At 38.6% G+C, this 19,000-nt stretch overlaps 1 protein-coding gene across 1 annotated transcript in view; it reads right to left on the minus strand.

Moving 5' to 3' along the window:
- Positions 1 to 1,949: 1,949 nt before the first annotated feature.
- The window catches only part of ABHD8 (abhydrolase domain containing 8), a 182,598-nt gene continuing 165,547 nt past the window's right edge, over positions 1,950 to 19,000 (minus strand). The window contains exons 4-5 of the mRNA XM_044090656.1: positions 16,021 to 16,237; positions 1,950 to 10,374 (exon numbers count right to left, since the gene is read on the minus strand). Of these exons, the coding sequence (XP_043946591.1) occupies positions 10,213 to 10,374; positions 16,021 to 16,237 (379 nt within the window). The 3' untranslated portion in view covers positions 1,950 to 10,212. The remainder of the gene's footprint in view (positions 10,375 to 16,020; positions 16,238 to 19,000) is intronic.

Here is a 19,000-nt window from a genome sequence, read left to right on the forward strand (position 1 = left end):
TTTCTGCATTGCCTCAGGATGCCCATATCCACCAAGCTGGTAATAGAGATAGCTGGAAAGTTCATATCAATGGCAACATTTTTTATTGATTAGACAGTTATAGTGATAATACAAAGCAATGCCAAGAATATTCGGTTTGCAACTCTGGGGACAGTGCTTGTCACCGCAAACTAGTTGTCCTGTATGCAACTAGGTATTGGTGAAAAATCAATCCTACGTTTACAGGAAAAATGTCACTCAAGGTGTCTGTATCTATACATGGCACTGACAAACACTTGAGGGGAAACTAATAAGTAGATCCTGAAAATTTAAGGATGAAGTATTTAAGCAGATATTCTGAAGTTAGAAACAAATCAAGCAGTACTTACTGAAAACAAAGAATTAGCTTGTTAAGAATGATGAAAAGAGGGGGGGGTCGTGAATGGTTACTAGAAAGACAGTTGTGTTTAAGAACACATCGCCAGGGTGGAAGGGTGGGAAAAAATTTCTGTGCGACTGACAAGAGACACAGCTGTGATCTCTTTTCTAGTTTTAATATGGAATTAAAAGCAGTGCTGGTCTCACCACAGCCTCATGCTGCTGGGATATGATGCTCCTTTGCTTCTTCTCTCACCAGAAGTTAAACATTAGCACCAATCCCACGATGTGATGCAGGACACAGCCTGTTTGTGATCCACAGTCTTGTCACAGATGATGCAAGGGCCTGTAGGCTTGTTGTAGCCTTTTCAGACACTTACTGCCCACCCAGAAACAGTCAGGAATCAATGCATTCTGCCCCTCCTCTCACCACGAGCAGAATACAAGCACAAATTCCAAGCTGTCACCTTGGAAGCAGTTAGTAGGCTTTCCGCAGTTTCCAGGAAATAATGTCCCTGTGCTACTTTTCTCATGAGGAGAAAACAGAAGCACTAATCCCAAGATGACTACTGAGAGGCAGAATGTGGGCTCTCCAATAATTTGTGGTCTTGCTATAGATCTTGCAGCTTTCAAAGGTAAGATGGAAAAAATGGGTTAATATCCTAAGCACTGCAGTGTGCATGAAGCAGATATGAAAGAGGGGGTAATTGAGCTTTAAATGTCTAAGTGTAGAGCCACTAATTTTAAAACCACAAGACAGATTGAAAGAGGTGGGCAGTTTGTATTCAGGTTCTGTGGAGTACAGTGGGATGGCCAATAAATGTAAATAGTTGAAGGGTAGTGGTTTCACAAAATGATCATTTTGTGCTTACAACAGCCAATGAAAGGGGAGAGGGAAGGACAGACGTATGGTGAAATTAACATAAGGGGCACGCAACTAGAAAGATAGTTGTGTTTTAAGAACACATCGGCAAGGTGGAAGGGTGGGAAAAATTTTCTGTGTGACTGACGAGACACAGCTGTGGCTTCTTTTCTAGTTTTGATATGTAATTGAGAAAACATGTAAAACACAGTGTAAAGAAAACAAATCACAGTATACAAAATAGAAGAAAGCAATAAAATAATACAAAATACAAGAAATCAAAAGCAAACTAACTTTTCTGTCACGGCAAGCTGTGGCAGAATCTGGGTGAGCTTTTCCAGGAAATCTAGCCCACTATGTTTTGAGTTAACAATCTGTCTTGCTGTTGTAATAACAATTGTGCCAATGTAGTGATCCTCATGTAACACCAACAACAGTCATTGTTGCTTTTACTCTGGAATTTACCTGTTTAGCCATTGCTATAATAATTATGTACTTGCATACATTTTGTAAAATGTTACCCATATATTATATATATATATATATATATATATATATAGGCTTAAATGTTCAGTATTTAGATGTAAAATCCTGTATCCTGTGTAATATTTCAGGCTGTTGGTCTATCACTTACACACAAAACAAATTTTGCTTTGTAAAAATTTTAATATGGAGGAAAATGCTAAATGATATTATGCAGGCAAAAAAAGTAAGAAACAGACCAGAAAAATAATAATAACAATATAGTATTTATTTACTTGATGAAATGGCACTATTGCACATCAGTGTTTGTAGTCTTTTATACAAGATATTTTAGACACCAGTTTTCGCATGGCTTTCACTTAAAGACGAGCATATTACTGGATACAAGCAGCATATAGTTTGGTATTCACTGTAATAAACACTGAAACATCTGTAGCACAACAATTGAACAATAAATATACATAATTCATTTCCATCTTGAGTTTATACAAGCAAAAGCCAACTCAGTATTTCCAGTTGCCAGTTATGTTGGTGGGGGTGGAGTTTGTGTGTTCTGAAGAGGCCAAAATAGAGTAATATTATGCAGTGGGATTAAAGTGGTGAAGATCATGACAGATTCATAAAAGTGTTAGAAAGGCAGGGCTCATCCATGTGCAGGAAGGATTCTTAGTTGAGGGGAGGAAAGTCTCTAGCAGTTAGCAAGGCTGCTATTTTCTTATAAAAATGAGACTCTGCAGACGGCAGTGGCTGATTACTGAGTCAATCGGTAGAGAATAATTGACTCAGTAACCAGAGTCTCAGTTTTTTTAAGAAAACGGCAGTCTTGCTAATTGCTACAGTACTGGTCGTATTATATGATGCAGTAGTTTTACAGATGGTATAAATAAAAAAAGTCCATGAGCCAGCCAAAATGTTTTACTTTGAAACTGCAGATGCATAATTAGTACTGTTATGGTACAATGATTATAAAGTGTTAGTAAGATTTCTGTTTGTTTTTAATCTGGATGCTATGACAGGTGACTGCCATATGACATCTGGTCACATTCCTGTCCACTACATGCAAATTCAGAGCCAATAAGAGCCTAAAAAAATGAATGTGTGTGGTGCAAGTTTACACATATTTTGGCACTCTGTTTCCACTGTAGATCTGGCCAGTGGAAGATATATACCCAGTATGTGATAATACTGTACGAGTTGCATGAACAAAGAAAGACTCCTCCCCCACCATGGCTCAAGAATAACTGAACCAGGAACTAGACACACCACATGGTGCAATAATTCCTTTGAAAATTAATACAGTTTTCTCATTATGAGACATAACATATAACGTTAGCCATGGAGTCTATGAAACAACTCCTGGGCCAACTTTTAAAAATGAGATCCCTAAGTGCATGTCTTGTTCTAGTACTGTGGAACAATGTCTACAGCATGGCAAGCTTTGTTTTGACCTTCAGGATGATGTAACACAGGAGCTTCGATGTCTGGAATGTATTCAACAAATATAAAATTAGCTGAACTGTATACTGTTAGAAAAGCGACAAAGGCATATTTCGCCTTTCCTGCTTGGAAGCAAATTCCTTGATACAATCTATTTCTTGAGAATGTGTCTAATCTCTTAAACAAATGAAAGCAGATTCCCTGGAAAATGCAGGTGTAGCACCTGTTTACAATAATAAACCACCGATCTGTGTTTTCTGAACGTTCTTCTTGATTTTGAATCCTTGCTTCTCATTCTTCATATTTTATTAGGACAAATACCTGATTAAATTGAGTAGATGCACCAGGTGTACATATTTCTAGAAAAACAGCACATCTGCATGGCACATGTTGCATCTTTAAGTTATTATGATGCATCCGTGGTATGCTCTTCTACAAAATTTGCAGTAATGAAATACAAACGTAAACACTAACATGCAGTACTAGTTAGGTGTAAAATCCCAGCAGTAAGTAAACCAGCTTCTGCTTTTGGCCTGTTGCCATGCCTTGACAGCTTAAGGTGAATGTTTCTTCCAGGCTTGTATTCATGTCTTATCAGTTTGTACGTCACCACATGGACGGAATGCAGTCATTTGTACACTTATTACTGAACTGACCACCACTGTTTTTTTATTTTAGAAATTTCATAAGGTAAACTGCATGTCTCAATATGACATTTATATCTGACTAATGACATCTTAAATTACCGTTGTCTGCAGACTGGGTGATTCGCATTTAAGACTAATGATATCTTAAATTAGTATTGTCTTTGTGTCTGGTGATTCTCATTTAAGATGTCATTAGTCACATATGCAGAAGTACAACAATAAATGCCATTTAGAGACCTATCTCTACAGTTCTCAGAGGGTTGCATATTCACACAATGTGGGGGAAGGAGTTTACAGATATCAGCACCTGGATGTCTTTCGATCTGTTGAATCTTCAATTCATTGACAAAGTGAATGACATAAGAAATACAAGTGTTTATATTGTCAAATTTTTCAGATATCCGAAGAAGGAAAATTAGATTGAGATTTGGGAATTTAATGCAAAAACATTTGGATTTACTAAAAGTTTCGGCACTGGCAGTGTGAGTGTTTGTGTATTAGGGTTAAAGTATGGGCAAGGTAAGGGGATAGATTTAAATGTAGTGTGTGTTGTGTCTGCAGTGGGACAGGTGCAGAAAGTTTTATTTTTAAAGTAAAGTATACAGCTGGCATTAGGGTAGCATGCATTAGACTCAGTCAAGCTAAGCCCCCCAACAAGAGACAAGATGCACCTAAAATAAGGGCATGCAGGTGACTACAAATGTTACATTTTTTTTTTCCTGGATGTCCTTGCTGAACAAAATCAGTGGTTAACACAGCAGCTATTGTTTTTTTTTTGCCCTAGGGGATTCCTGATTAGTTCGACATTAAAATCTGTGTTATGCCTGGATAGTACAGTGTGCCAAATTCTAAGTCCTGCTCCCACAGTTCATCCTTAGTACATCTCTAATGTAGTGACAGCTTCCTTTCTGTGACCCTGGGACAGGGACCCTTCCCCAATGAAGAATACAAGCTTATTAATTATACTTGCATCAAATCATGTCACAATACATCATCTTGATGGCAGGTGACATTAAGCATGTACTCTCTCACCTTTAAGTGCATGTAATATTACGTCTCCCCTCCATTACTGTTTTCTTCATCACCACTTCTCCATATGTCCCTTGACCTCTTGACACCCTCCACTGATTCTCTTTTCACCTTTTATTCCAATAATCCATTCTTTGGATGCAAACCCTCTCCATGAAAGAACTACTTTCAATGATCCAAGAAGTACTGTGCCCTCTCCTCCCCCTCTGTCCTCCTTGTTCAGGATGAAACCTTCACCTATCTGAGACACGAGTATTTACACTCACACCTTGTACTCCCGATCTCTTCCAGTCATTGATGAGAACAAATTTACCTCCTCTAGTGTCTGGTCATAACCTTTCCCCTCCATCTCACTCGTTGTGATGGCTTTCCTCTTGATTCCTTCCAGCAGCTTGATGGCCTCAGGATCTGCACTCTGCACTCAAGCTAACTCTTGACATGAGCCCAGTTAAGTGGCACAATTACCTCTGTGCTTCTAAATATATCCCACTTGAATATGAGAGCCATTTGTTTGGTCAAGTTGCGATTCCTCATTTTTACAACTTGACCAGCTCAAAGCACTGAATGGCAACATGTCAAACATTAGGATATCAATGCTAAAGTACTTGTCCTCTTACTGGACCCATGTTAGTGGTCATATCCAAGGTAAGTGATATCATGACCAAGCGGTAATGGACATGCTCCCGCAGCCGAGCCTATGCTTATACTTGTTTTTTGAGTTTGCAGGGTTGAGTTTTCATTGTATTCATTTGACAAGCTGCAGGCTAACTTGCAACATGACAAATACAGATTCATGATAAACTCCAGCACTCACGTGGTGGCTGCCACACTGCTCTTTGTTCCTGGTAATCCAGTCCAGGTGTGATCAAAACCCAGATCCTTTTCCTGGTTCATTACCTTGAATATTACTCCACTTGCTTGTACTTCACACTAGGGTTGTTGTAGCTGAAGCACATTACTTTGGCATTTGTCAGTACAGAACATGCTCCACCACCCTTTTCAGACTGCTTGGACAACTTTGCTTAGTATTTCTTCCATCCTCCACTGTTGTACCTGCTTTTTCTCAGGGTTTTTCCAGGAGCCAAGTGGTCAGTTCTGGTTGTATCCAGTTTGCATCAGTCCATCACCCAGTCATGCTGCTGTTGAGGGAGTGACCCTTCCCCCACTTACATCCCCTATCCTTAAAAAAGGATGAAGATTAAAAGTGGCAACACTGTCTGTACCTTGAGCCACCAGATTATGAGCCTTAAAATCACAACAAAGGCTATACCAATCCTTTGGGAAGAGAAACTGTTTTATGGCATTTAGTCCTGTGCAATCCAACCACCCTAGAGTGATGTAGGTCAGCTCCTAAACCTTTGCTGCTTTCACTGCATATGGAAATTCATCCTGTGTGTCATTAGGGCAGGCCCATTTTGGATTCCTTCCAACCAGTTATAATTTTACCTAGTAACAGATGCAGGACCTAAATGTCTAAAAATTAAAATTGGTGCTCCTAGCTGGCCCATAAGTATGGAGGGTGGGCACTCCTACCTTTTAATGCAATCCCAATGGAATGAATTTGTAAGTAAGCGTTATTGCTTGGAGATTGGAAATGGGGACTATATGCTGCTTTAGACTATTCGGAGTCTGACAAGCTACACAGTCCATGTAGGGATCAACTCTCACCTCATGGCTTTCAGCTGGTAGGACATAGCTGACAGTGGCACAGCCTGACACTGAAGTGCCATGTGGAATGGGATAAGAAGGCAGTCATGTGATGCAAATGTTCCTCTTCACACATGTATGGCCATAGGAGGAGCAGAAATAAGCTAGACAAATAGTACTGTGCTAAGGTAGCTATGTTGTATGAGAACACTTCATCTTCAAGAAGCTAGGGTTTGCACTCAGTTAGGTGTTGCAGTGCAAATAAACACAAGCAGTACCCCAAGACATAAACTGTCCTTATCATGACACTTAGCAGTAGCTAGACTTGGGCACAGTAAGCCCAGAGGAAAAAGGAAGTAATGAATGTGTAGAACCTAAAAGTTCTTGTAAACATCTAAACTGTACAACAGAGAATTTGGACCAAGTATCTTCTTTATGGTCATCAATGTTTAGCCTGCTTAATGAAAGCAGCTATTTATTTTCATATATAGTTGAGAATGGCATGTTTACAGCCACCATCCTGAATTTGGTGTAGCAAACAAAATCAATCTCTTTTCCTACTCATAGTATTAAACAGGCCAAATTCCAGATCTGACTGGGTAAATGTAAATATATAGCACTTTAGAAAAATACAGCTATCAAAGAAAGATTCTCAGTAGCTTAACATGTAGCACATTTGCCTTTGGTGCAGAAGGCTGTGAGTTCAATTCCTATACTAGGTAGTTGAATTCATTTTCAAAACTGACATTGCAGTGCAATATTTGTGTGTAGGTGGGGCAGGGGTACTGGACTCTGTTGAATACGATGTTAAACCAGGTCCCAGCTGCCTGAGTTGGTGGTAGCTCAGGTGGACGTTACAGATCTTACAGTGTTTACTGAAAAGAGTAAGGGAAGTTCCCCTGGGCTCTGGCCAAATTTCCACTAGCCAGTATGAAGATTACCTTGGGTCTACCCTGAAAAGAGGTCACTGGCCTAGTGGGACCAACCAAGTAAACAAAGTGCAAATACACTAATAAAGAGGGAGTGATGCGACTCTAGTTTGATGGGTTATCCCATCAAAAAGCATGTTTCTTCACTGCTGTTTTTTTTTTTTGTCGTCACTGTGTCTTAGAAACTGCTTGGTACCCATGATGCGCTGTAACCTGTTCGTGGGACAGGGGCGGGGGAGACAATACATTTATTTAGAGTTGAAGTAAAATAATGTGGGCAACCTGATGTTAATAGAAACATGAACTCTGTAAATTAACATTCAGTGTAGCCAGAGCGAAATAAAAACATAGCACCAATCTGGGCATTTCACTGGGAGCTAAATAAAACCATAGTATAAATTTGGGCATTTCCCTGGGAGCTACATAAAAAGATATGATCAATCTGGGGATTTCCCTGGGGTGTACATTCAAATCTTTGTGACACCTCTTGCTGATTTTAATCTTTGTGTATTCCCATTTCTTCCTTCACTGACGTGTCTCAGTGCTTTGCCCGCTCTGGAGATTTTTCTTTACAGAAAGCTGGGTGACTGAAGTGATTTGTGCACCAAAAATATTTTCTGAAAACCTGTTTAAATGAATGTAGTGTTTAACTATGTTGCAGTAGCATCACAGTCTATGTAGCAAAACAATTCTGTTTACTGTAAAAATGCAAGGTTAGCTCAGGTACGCAATTAAGCACGTCATTTTCATCCCACATAAACCACTGTGAATGAGAGATCTTCATTGTAGAGATTTGCTTACACTGAGATCTCTCTGATCATAAAGGCCTGCTATAGTCATCCAAACCTTTTCACCTACATAAGGCACGTATACAACTTTTCATACTATAATGTTGAACACTGTCTCAGCCTCCATAATTGTTTTTACAGAGTCACTTCTGTGGTCAAATTACAAATGAGACTTTCCTGTTTAGTTTCATTCATCTTGTGTACTGGCATGCAATTCAACCAAACATTACTAATACATCACTAGTGTAGGAAGGGGACAAAAACACTTCAAAGCAGTTTCTGAATAAAACAGAAGACAGCTGTGTAATGTAATTCATTAAGGGAACCTCAAACTTAACTTTTACCAGCACATGCTAACCTAGATCATTGCTATTATCAGCACAATTTGTTCTACTGAAAAAGATGCATCAGGATTTTTCCATAGCTTGTGTTAATAGTCGAAGAGAGGAAAATCTTCCCCATAGAATGTGAAATTATAATCTGATCTAGACCTGGGATACCACTGTAGTGTTTTCTGGAATGCATCAATATAACAATCTAGAACTGGCCATAACATGACCCTTCATAACTTGTGGCAAATGTGTGTGTAGCCTTCCTAACTAATTAATTTTAAATAGTTATATACATTTTTTGGCTATGATCCAATAAGAAGAAATACAGTAAAGACGAGGAAGAAAAATCAGTTTTGGTAAGGACAAGGTTAGTGATTTACACAACCGTATAACGTTCATCTCAACTTTTAAGATAACAAACCACAAACACAAGAAGGCCAAGAATGCTGGGATAAAGTGTCAATGACAGTGCGTTAAGAAACAAAAACGCATCCAAGGAAGGGATATAACCAAAAAAATAGTAATGCTACTGGGACTGCAGGTCAAAAAAGTAGACTTTGGGCAGGGTAATGAGGGGAAATGAAGCACATAGTCATGTACACAAAGTTAAAATGGTTCTAAATTTAGTCCTTAAGTCATACAGGGAAGGCTATGGACAGGATCATTCAGCATGCTGAGGTACCAAATTAAAAATAAATGAGAATCATTTCATTTACCCATACTAGACGGGGAGGAAAAGAACAGTTTTACTGTGATGTAACATACCAAATCATATTCAAAACATGAGATCAATGTCATGGAAGAAATAAAAGTAATCAAGCAGGAATCAAAAAATATAAAACTAGATCTCGCATAAAGGGGAACTATTTTTGATTCTTAAATCACTGGAAGATATTAAAACCTCGCCAGTTTTGACTGGAAGTATTTCACCTTTTATAAGAACTTACCCTGAGTAGACAGATGCAAAATACGGAGCTAACTTTTGTTGAAGTCTCTCTAGAACGTGGCCTGTGCTGTTGATTAGGAGATTCAAGACATCTGTCAATAACATAATCCTGTGGTTTACAGCTAGACACTTTGGTATTTGCTGAAGTTCATGGTAATAAAATCTGATTAAAATTGGACATATCTAAAATGTTATTCTTCATGTCAGTATAGGCTGATACAGAACACAACAGGGTTCTTTCAAACATTTCTCTAATCTGATCAAGACACAGTTATCACATAGGTACACAGAGATGGTCTAATTTACTAGACTATGTATTTTCAGTAACAGAACACTGTTTTAGTTCAATATTCATCCCTTCTGAAAACCAGTGTCTGTTCTTTAACTCCTGATTTTCCCTTTTCAGCTGCAAATAAATAAGGATTTAGTCTCTCACTTGTACGTGATAGTCTATTAACCACTTCCTAACAGAAGAATAAAAGAATATTGTTCTTTTCTGTTTCAGCAGCTGCATTTTTTCCTAACAAGCCTGCTTGCCAAGCTCACATCACCTGCTTTAGCACACTCAAGGCAAACAGAAACTAAGTTGCCTGCTAATCCTCTTTACGCCACATTGCATGACCATCATATAAACACTGCTGCTTTACAAGCACAACAATGCTCTGGCCTGCCTGCATTCTTGCAGCAAAAAAAGGCTGTTAATACATGCCCTCATTGTATCCTTCTCAGAAGTAAAGCAGAGTTGGACACACTCTTTACTTATTCTCTGGAACTTCTGTCTCTGACTGATCATTAGGTGTGATGTCTGGTTCCCACAAAAAGAACTCGTGCAGCAGGGTGTTAACAGTCTCTGGACATTCCATCATCACCATGTGACTTCCTTCTTCGATTATTTTCAAGAATGAAATAAGAAGTATCTAAAGAATTAAAACAGACAATGGTGGTCATCCTTACTGGAAACAAGTGAGAAAAAAATCTGTTATATTAAAATTTGTTCTATTTAAGACAATCTGCAGAAATATTGTCATTGGAATATTTATTTCTAAAATGCAGAAAACGAGCAGGTAAAATACCCTGTATTCCATACCCATCATTATGATGTATTCAGTTCAAATTTGTTAAACTTGTACCAACTAAAAAGTGCAACCTCACTGTTGGAACCGTAATATAATGCAAACAATAATCCAGACCTGTGACATGCCCAGACAGGGGGCTAAAACACTGGGCAATGCTTCTCCCCTATGACCATAACAATGATCTGCACCTATCAATCACCTAATGTACCAGGGGGACCAAAGGCAAAAATAGTGCTAACTGGCCAGCGATAACACCCCTCCTCTTGTTGTACGAATAAGGAGTAAGCATGGAGCGTGCGTACTGTTGCATTTTTAGCCTTATGTGGAGGGTACATGGTATGACAGTAACAGCTGACACCTGGGTAGATACATACTAACCCTGAGAAATTCTTCCATTTCCATGTAGGGTGACAGAAGGATAAAGAAGACATGGGAAGCCAAATCCCCCCACCCCAAAAAGAAGCAAAGCTGTTGGCATTCTACTTTCTCATACTACCTGCATTCTTGCAGCAAATGGCTTTTTGTCCATGATGATATTTTTCAAGGTGCGTATGCTTCAACAGACAAATTAGTCAGAAGGAAAAGAAAGAAAACATTGCTGGTGCTATCACCAGTAAGATAGAGACAACAATACTTGACAGAAATCTTTCAGTCATTAGTTGTTATTTCTCAAACACCCCTTCCAAAAAGCAAGCTTCTACTCCATGAACTAACTCCTAGAGATGCAGGGAGGATTTTTTTCAGAAAGTAGTCCCCCTCCCCATACTTGTGGCCTCTTCCAACACAGGGCAATTTAAACTTAAGTAAAAAGAAAAAAAATATTATCATGGACAAAAAGCCATTAACAAAAAGATATAACCATAAACTATACCAGATTAAAGAAATTAAATTCTAGCACATCTAATTGCAAAACAAATTTCTTAAAAAAATGTACTTCCTGTCATACAGCTGGCTACTCTCACACTGCCTTATATTCTGTAAACTGTGCTTCTCAGCTGCCCCTTTTTGGCATGAGAGGGGTGATAAGGACAGAAGTCGTCACAGCCTTGGAAGTAGTAGAGATGTTCTCTAGACTTCTTTTGACCCTTTTGTCCTTGCTGAATGACTTTATAGTGGGCAGAAGAGGGGGAAGTCTACCTTAAATCAGCACAAATTAGAATGAATGCATGTCCATTATTAACACTATCCTTACCCCTAGCCGACTCTAAATGCCAACAAAGCCGTAAGTGAAACTTGAGTCTTGGCCTGTACAGTCAGCCACAAGGCATCTATTCCAGTGAGGCCAGCCAAACTCTCGTACATAAAATGAAGGAACAGGGAAAGAAATGGTGCCAGACTCCATCTTTGTCACATGATTCGGTGCAGCCACCAAAATTTAGATGGAGGGGTAAGATGAGATAAGGCAAAAGCAATAAATCAATGTGATTATCAACAACATTAACATCAAACTTCAGTGAAACAAGACTCAAAATCACCCCTGCCAGCAGTGCATAATATGATTCGTACTTCCAAATTAGATTACCATCAACAGTCTAAGGCAGTGTCTGCCTCAGCTTGGAAATAAAAATGATTTTACAGGCATTTTTTTGGTGGAGGCTTTATTTTTCCCCCCAGTAGTTTTTCATGACATTAAATTCAAAAGATATTTTATACACGTGAGCTCTCCACTCCTTCAACTATGTTCTAAAATGATATTGCAGTAGTAATGAGTTAACTTGCTTCTTTGTGGAAACATTTCTAGTTCCCTGCTGACAGTTCCCCTGACAATACTGAATATTAATCTAATTAAATCTGCAGATGACTGCAAAACAAAAAGCCTTTAATTGGCAAATCACATAAACATCAGCTCATATACACTGCAATTCAGGATTAGAAAAACACAATATTCAGTTGATTTTTTTATATTTAAATCTAGTTGTTCATTTACATAATAATTAGTGGTACCACAGTACAGCAACTCACAAGCATGGCTTAAAAATTAGTTAATTGTGTGTTCTGAAGGCATACATCTGTGACACAAGTATTATATTAAAATGCAATTACTAATGAAGCTGCATATTCATGAGGAACTTAATGTACACAAGCCCCAAAAGAGATGACAGGGTATCTGCAAGCTACCATGACAAAATTTAAGATGGGAATCTTTTCAGGGGTACCAGTAAGAAAATGTTAATCCACAAGATCAGTGCAGTTAGAGATGAAAAAGTACAGCAAAGATGAATCCTATAAGAAGTAACAGAAACTGCCATCATGGGTCACAAAGTTCTCTGTAAAAGTCAACTATAATTACTGTGTTGCGAGTAGTGGCAATGGGCTATGTTATATTCTGAGGGCTACTGCAGTACCACAATTTTGGACTTATCCCACAAAAATCTGAAAGAGTTTGAGACACGTGGCAAAGTCACATCCTGATCATCTTAGGGCTTGTTAGTGTGACCCTTTTATATATTATTTCCAGAGGTACAGGGACCATTCATTAAGCAGGTGGTTATAACCATCAGTCCTAATAATTTCAAAGAAACAAAGATGCTACTTTCTTCTGTCAGTGTGGCACAGTAGGATGATGCCGTGACTGTGATCCATGTGACCAATTACCAACTAGCTGGATGAGCAATGGAGGGGTAAGGGGATGAGTTAGAGTAGCTGAAGCAAACTCACCCACTCAGGAAGGAATGAGGGAGGGATGCAGCCATGTCCACCACATTAGTAATGCCTATCACTAGATAGGTGACTGCCCATGGAAGAGGCCAGAGCAGACTTGAACTGTTAAGTGGTAAATGTGCCACTGAGTCAGTGATGATGTGGCCGATAGCGCACACATCACTCTCCAATCAGTCATCCATTGTTCTAACACTGGCTGCCTGTGGGTTGAGGTTAGCAGATATGGGATGGGGAACCTCCATATGTCCAGTAAACATTATACCAGTTATCACCTCCTAGGGAACAAATGGACCCATCATATCCTGGAATGAGAAGCAGTAGGCCAGAGAATTCTCGCCACTGCAGAAATGACTAAACCTAAGGGGCCCTGGTTGGGCAGGTCTTGGGGAGGACAATTTAAAAAAAAATGCTGCATTCACTGCTTACATAGATTATGTGGGTACCCAAGGCTTTTTTATATTTGCCCTCAGAAGATGTCTGTCATTGCACTCACAGCGGACAGAGGATGTAGCATTCCTGGAAACAGATCGCACTGGAAATGAAGGGGAGCATACTTTGTTCTACACTGCCAACTCAGTAACTGCACACGAAGGATGTGACAACAATGCTTCTAGTGATGTGTACACAAACTCCGATCACTGGGGTATTGAATGATAGGAAGGAAACAAAGCTGCCAAACATATGCTGCGTGAAGCTGGCAGTTCGTTCATATCCAAACGTTCCAGACTCCTTGTTCACTATTATACCAAATGATTATGGAGCAGAAGTGGTAAGAAAACATCTGTCAAAATATACATCACTTCCCACTATGGAAATCTAAAGTATTTGTGAACTGCTTACGATGATAATGGAGAATAATACCGGTCTCTTTCAGGATTTTATACTATTTGCAACTTAAAGGTGTAGCAATGGATACTACTGTTGCTAATACTATGCAAATTTAGTCTTATAAATATGGGAAGATGAATTTATCTTTAATATGGAAAATTCATATAGGAATGATTAGTTCTTTTATAAGAGGTTAATGGACAATATTTTTATGTTAAGAAGTAGATGAATTTTTGGGATATTTAGCCTCCACAGCCAATTTTTTTTCTGAATTTTACGAAAAATGTGTCCATGAAGAATATTTACTCTTTGCACATAGATGTTGTTAGGGAAGAAAATAGCGCTATAACAACTTCAGTATATAAGAAGCTATCAAAAGAATACATATCTACACAAATCAGTTATGCATCCACCTATTTTATTTCAGAACATAATGAAAAGTTAGATGTATAGATATTCTAAATTGAAAAATATGACTAAATCTGTCAAGGAGCAAATTGATAAAATGTGTCTAGATTTTGAAGCAAGGGGTTATAATATTCATAATATAAATAGCATGAAAGAATTTGTCACTTAAAAACATGACAGTATTGTTAAACCAGTGTTTAATATTTCTACTAAAACAAATAAGATGTTTCAGGAGAATCAAGCTAAAAATAATTCTGTGGTGATATAAAGATAGCAATAGGGTATGCGACAAACAAGAGCTAGTGAGAATATAATTAAAAAGAACTGGTATATTTAGAGAATAACTTTAAACAAAATACTAAAAATATAAAGGGGAATGGCACTAAACCATGCTATAATTGTCACTGATGTCAGTATATTTATAAAAATGACTCCTACATGCATCCAAATATATTAAATGTCTATTATTTATGAGCTCCTAACTGTGACACAAAAATATAGTGCGTGTTGCTATGTCTGACAAAAAGTAAAATATCCACTAATGCACTATATAAACATGTCCTTGATAAAGAGGAAAATCATTTATTTAGATTTGTAGTGCCTGAGATAATAAATGATAGTATAAGAGGTGGTGATATCTCCACTAAAATGGAAAATGCTGAACATAAATAGATTCCAGTACTTAGAGCTGATCAGCCTCCAGGCTTAAATGGTGGTTGTAGTATAAAATCTTTATTAAAGCTGTGTCCTAAAAGCTGACTGTTCTTTTAAAATTTTGAATGATGTGATTTGATCATGTAATCTAAACAGGTTATTTAAATGTTTGTTACTGCATTCTCTGGTTTTGCCTGACTTGAAAAAGAATTTTATGCAAAAGTTTGTAAGCGTGCCATGTTTTTAATTTGGTGCTATTAAAACTAGACTGCTTTATACCACCATGCTCTCCTTTTTGAGACGCTTTAGAACTTTGATTCTTTGTTCACATCCCCCAGCATGTACACAGCACAGGACCCAAAATATGAAGCCGACCTATGAAAAAGGTGTGATTTAAATTGCCTGCATCTATAACATGCAAAACAATGGAGTAGCTGCTTGGTGGTCTTTCCAGGTGAAGAGGTGGGAGCATACAGGTCTAACTAAGGACAGGAAACCAACAGTCTTAAGGATGAGAGGCAAATATTAAAACATCTCATGTCCACATAAATATTAGTAAAGACTGCCATGGTGACTGCCATGGTCTGGAAGTCATTTTATTTTAATTTAATGACAATTTTGCTAATTCCAGCTGTACTTTTTAGGCTGCACTTTAATTTGACCTACTGACTGGTGTCTGAGTGTCAAAGTGAACAAGGCAAAAAATAAATTGCACTCTGGAACCCCACCACTTAGTTTTTGCCTCCCTCCCCTTCTAAGATGGAAGTAATGGTGAATGAATGTGCATAAAAATGGGTGAGTGTTAGGCAAACTCTGCAGCTGAGGTCAGCATGTGGTGCGTTCTCCTTAAAACATGCATACACACATATATATGAGCAGACCCCTTAAATCATGCATACACACACAAAAAAGCACAAGAAAATTGATATGACATACTTCTGCCATTCTCTGATCTTCTTCCACAGGAACAAATTTGTCATGCATCCCATGTACCAGCAGTATTGGGACAGTCAGTTCTGCATGATAGACTTCATCTCCTTCAGGCCAGTACTGACCACTCATCATTGCACGTAGCACAAATGGAGACACGTTGAACGCATTCCCTTCTTTCAGCAACTGCTTCTCTTTAGCTCCCTGACGTGCAAAACCAGCTCTGTGCAGAAAAGAAGGCAATGGAAAAAAAAAAGAATATTGAGAGAGCTGCTAACGATAAAACATTTTCATGCACAGTGCAAACCTATTTATCGAATCTCCATCTCCATGTTACATTTTGTATGCAAAGTTTGTGCTTAGTAGTATAACACTGTATTCCAAAAGCCCTAATCCAGCATTTAATGTAACACACTGAAGGCTAATAATAAACAGATCCGGCAGGATTGCTTTAGATTGAATGCCTTAAAACATAATTCCCCAGCCAAACTACTCATCAGACAGCCTGAGAAAACAAATCCTTGAGACACGTACATCTGTTGCTGTACACCATGGCAGTAAATATACCAAAAACATACAAAATGCACCATGCCTACTTTATTACTCTCACTCTGAGGTTGCCCCATCTCAGATAAAGAGCTATCAGTTAAAGAGAATAGAAAAAGTCTTTTAAGCACCAATAAATCGCTTCCATATGAAACAAGCAACAGCACACAGGTAACTGAGACACAATCTTGTACAGAGAAACTGTCTGTAGGCCTAATGAATAGTATATGATAGAACATGACTTGGGTGTAATAGTCTCACTGTGAATATTTTTGTTCAGTGCATTCCGGGTAATTTAGCATGTTCAAAGTATTAAATACATTTTGAAAAATGTTATGTACCATGGCTCTAACTAGGAAAGCAGAAGGCAGCAGTAATACAAGCCTCTAAATCCAGTACAGCACTGCATTTTTTTAAAATATACAATTACTTTAGCATGTTAAAAGTATTAAATACATTTTGAAAAATGTTATGTACCATGGCTCTAACTAGCAAAGCAGAAGGCAGCAGTAATACAAGCCTCTAAATCCAGTAGAGCACTGCATTTTTTAAAATATACAACTACACTAAATTCTCTATCTAATACTATAAAAACAGCACTCAACAATTGAGATAAACCTGCCTGAAGGCTACAATCCGTGGAGACCCCCAGCATGACTCGGAATCCTTCTGTAGGAGAGTAGCTTTATTCCCTGCACTCACTCAACCACTGTTATACATGCCGTTAACAGTATCTTTTCCAATTAAGAATAAACTGGTCTAATTAATTTATATTTTGATAACACCCGGATCCCCAGTGATGCCTCTCACAAAGCATCCTGGATTAAATCATTTGCATATCTTCCTTTCAGAAGATCTATATGAAATTTAGGTGAGATACAGTTAACACATGGTCAGAAATTACAAAAAAACCTGTTGTACTGCATAGGCAATATTCAATTAAAAAATATATTTGGTTGATATAGCAACACAGCTGTTAACTTCAGAACAGATAATCTAGAAATAAGAATTATTACAGTGATGGCTAAATAGTTTTGAAAAGTATAAAAGCTCTGCCTAAAATAAGATGATTTTGACAGTAGTTTAGTCTTTTACACCGCTATTTGCAATGGATTGCTATACTACTGCAGTATAGCTTCTTACTAGAGTGAATTAAGTGATGAATTCCCCCTTCCCCCAAAGATAACTAAAAAACACTGAAAAACTCAGTAACAGAATTCAGGTAAGCATTTATAACCAACTGAGCTAGTGACATGGACATGCTCTGTGTAATTCGCCTTGTCATAACGGTGATCCAGAATAGTCACTCATTCTGGGCCTATTAGAGAAGAAAAAACAAGATATTAAAGACTTCTGTTGGCTCCCTGGGAGAAAAGACCTGCAGCCTCCCTGTGACTGCACATGCTCTCTTGTGGCTTGTCGAGAGGCTTCTGTGATTGGCCTGACATGTATGTCTACCTGATATCCTCTAACCTACCAACAGGTATCACTGGTATTCTGTGGCTTCCCTCTGACTGCTTAGGGTTTCCCTTAGCTTTTCATGCAACTATGTGATGCCCTGCAGCATGGTTTGGCTGCACATGGTGATATCTCAGTGGCTACAATGCTGGGAAGCAGAAATGCTTTTGATGCACCACTAGATACTAGTGAGAAAAATGATACATAAAATGTTACTTTCATTTCAGTTCCACGGCTTGGAGGGATGAAACTCCTACTACGATCCAGATGACCATTGTTCACATAACAGCACTGGTACTGCACGAGCTGGGCCAGGGAAGATGGGCATGAACAGCTTAATGCCAAATCAACCACCCTTGAAGGAAGAAAACACTGTAGCTTACTGCATTAGAAACTCCTAATGGAGGGTGAATGATTGCCCACATAAGACTAGCAGGCCCCTGCTGCAAAGGTGGCATACCGCATAACCAGGATGTCATGTGTGTTAGCGCGTTACTCTCCGAGTGACAGTGATTGTGAAGCCTGCAAACTACCAATGTGGAGGGGCAGGCATGGATTGAGAAAGTCCACAAAATCAGCAAACTGGCCCTATCCCTACCCACCACCTCTTGCTGTCCACAACAACAAATAATATGATAAGGATATACTGACAAGGAACAAATAGGCAGTAGGGCTCTCACCTCTCCAGGAATGCCTGGCTATAGCATCCAAGATGAACAAATGAGCAGATGGAATGCATGAAGGGAAACCATTTGGCAGATCCACTGAGCTACTTAAACATTGTGTGCATGTATGTGTCTCTTTACATAACTTTCAGCTCGCTATTACACTGTTGATAATGCTGAGTGCTGACGTGCTGAATCACCCCCAAAAAATAAATTCAGAACAGTGAATACTGAACATCACTCTTCTCCTTTAAACTTGTTTTTGTAGGGCCCAAGCCCCCTGCACTTCTAAGGAGTCTCCCTCCCCCGAACTTGTA

The sequence above is a fragment of the Protopterus annectens genome, chromosome 13.part0 (assembly GCF_019279795.1).
Source record: "Protopterus annectens isolate FY-2018-M chromosome 13.part0, PAN1.0, whole genome shotgun sequence".
NCBI lineage: Eukaryota > Metazoa > Chordata > Ceratodontiformes > Protopteridae > Protopterus > Protopterus annectens.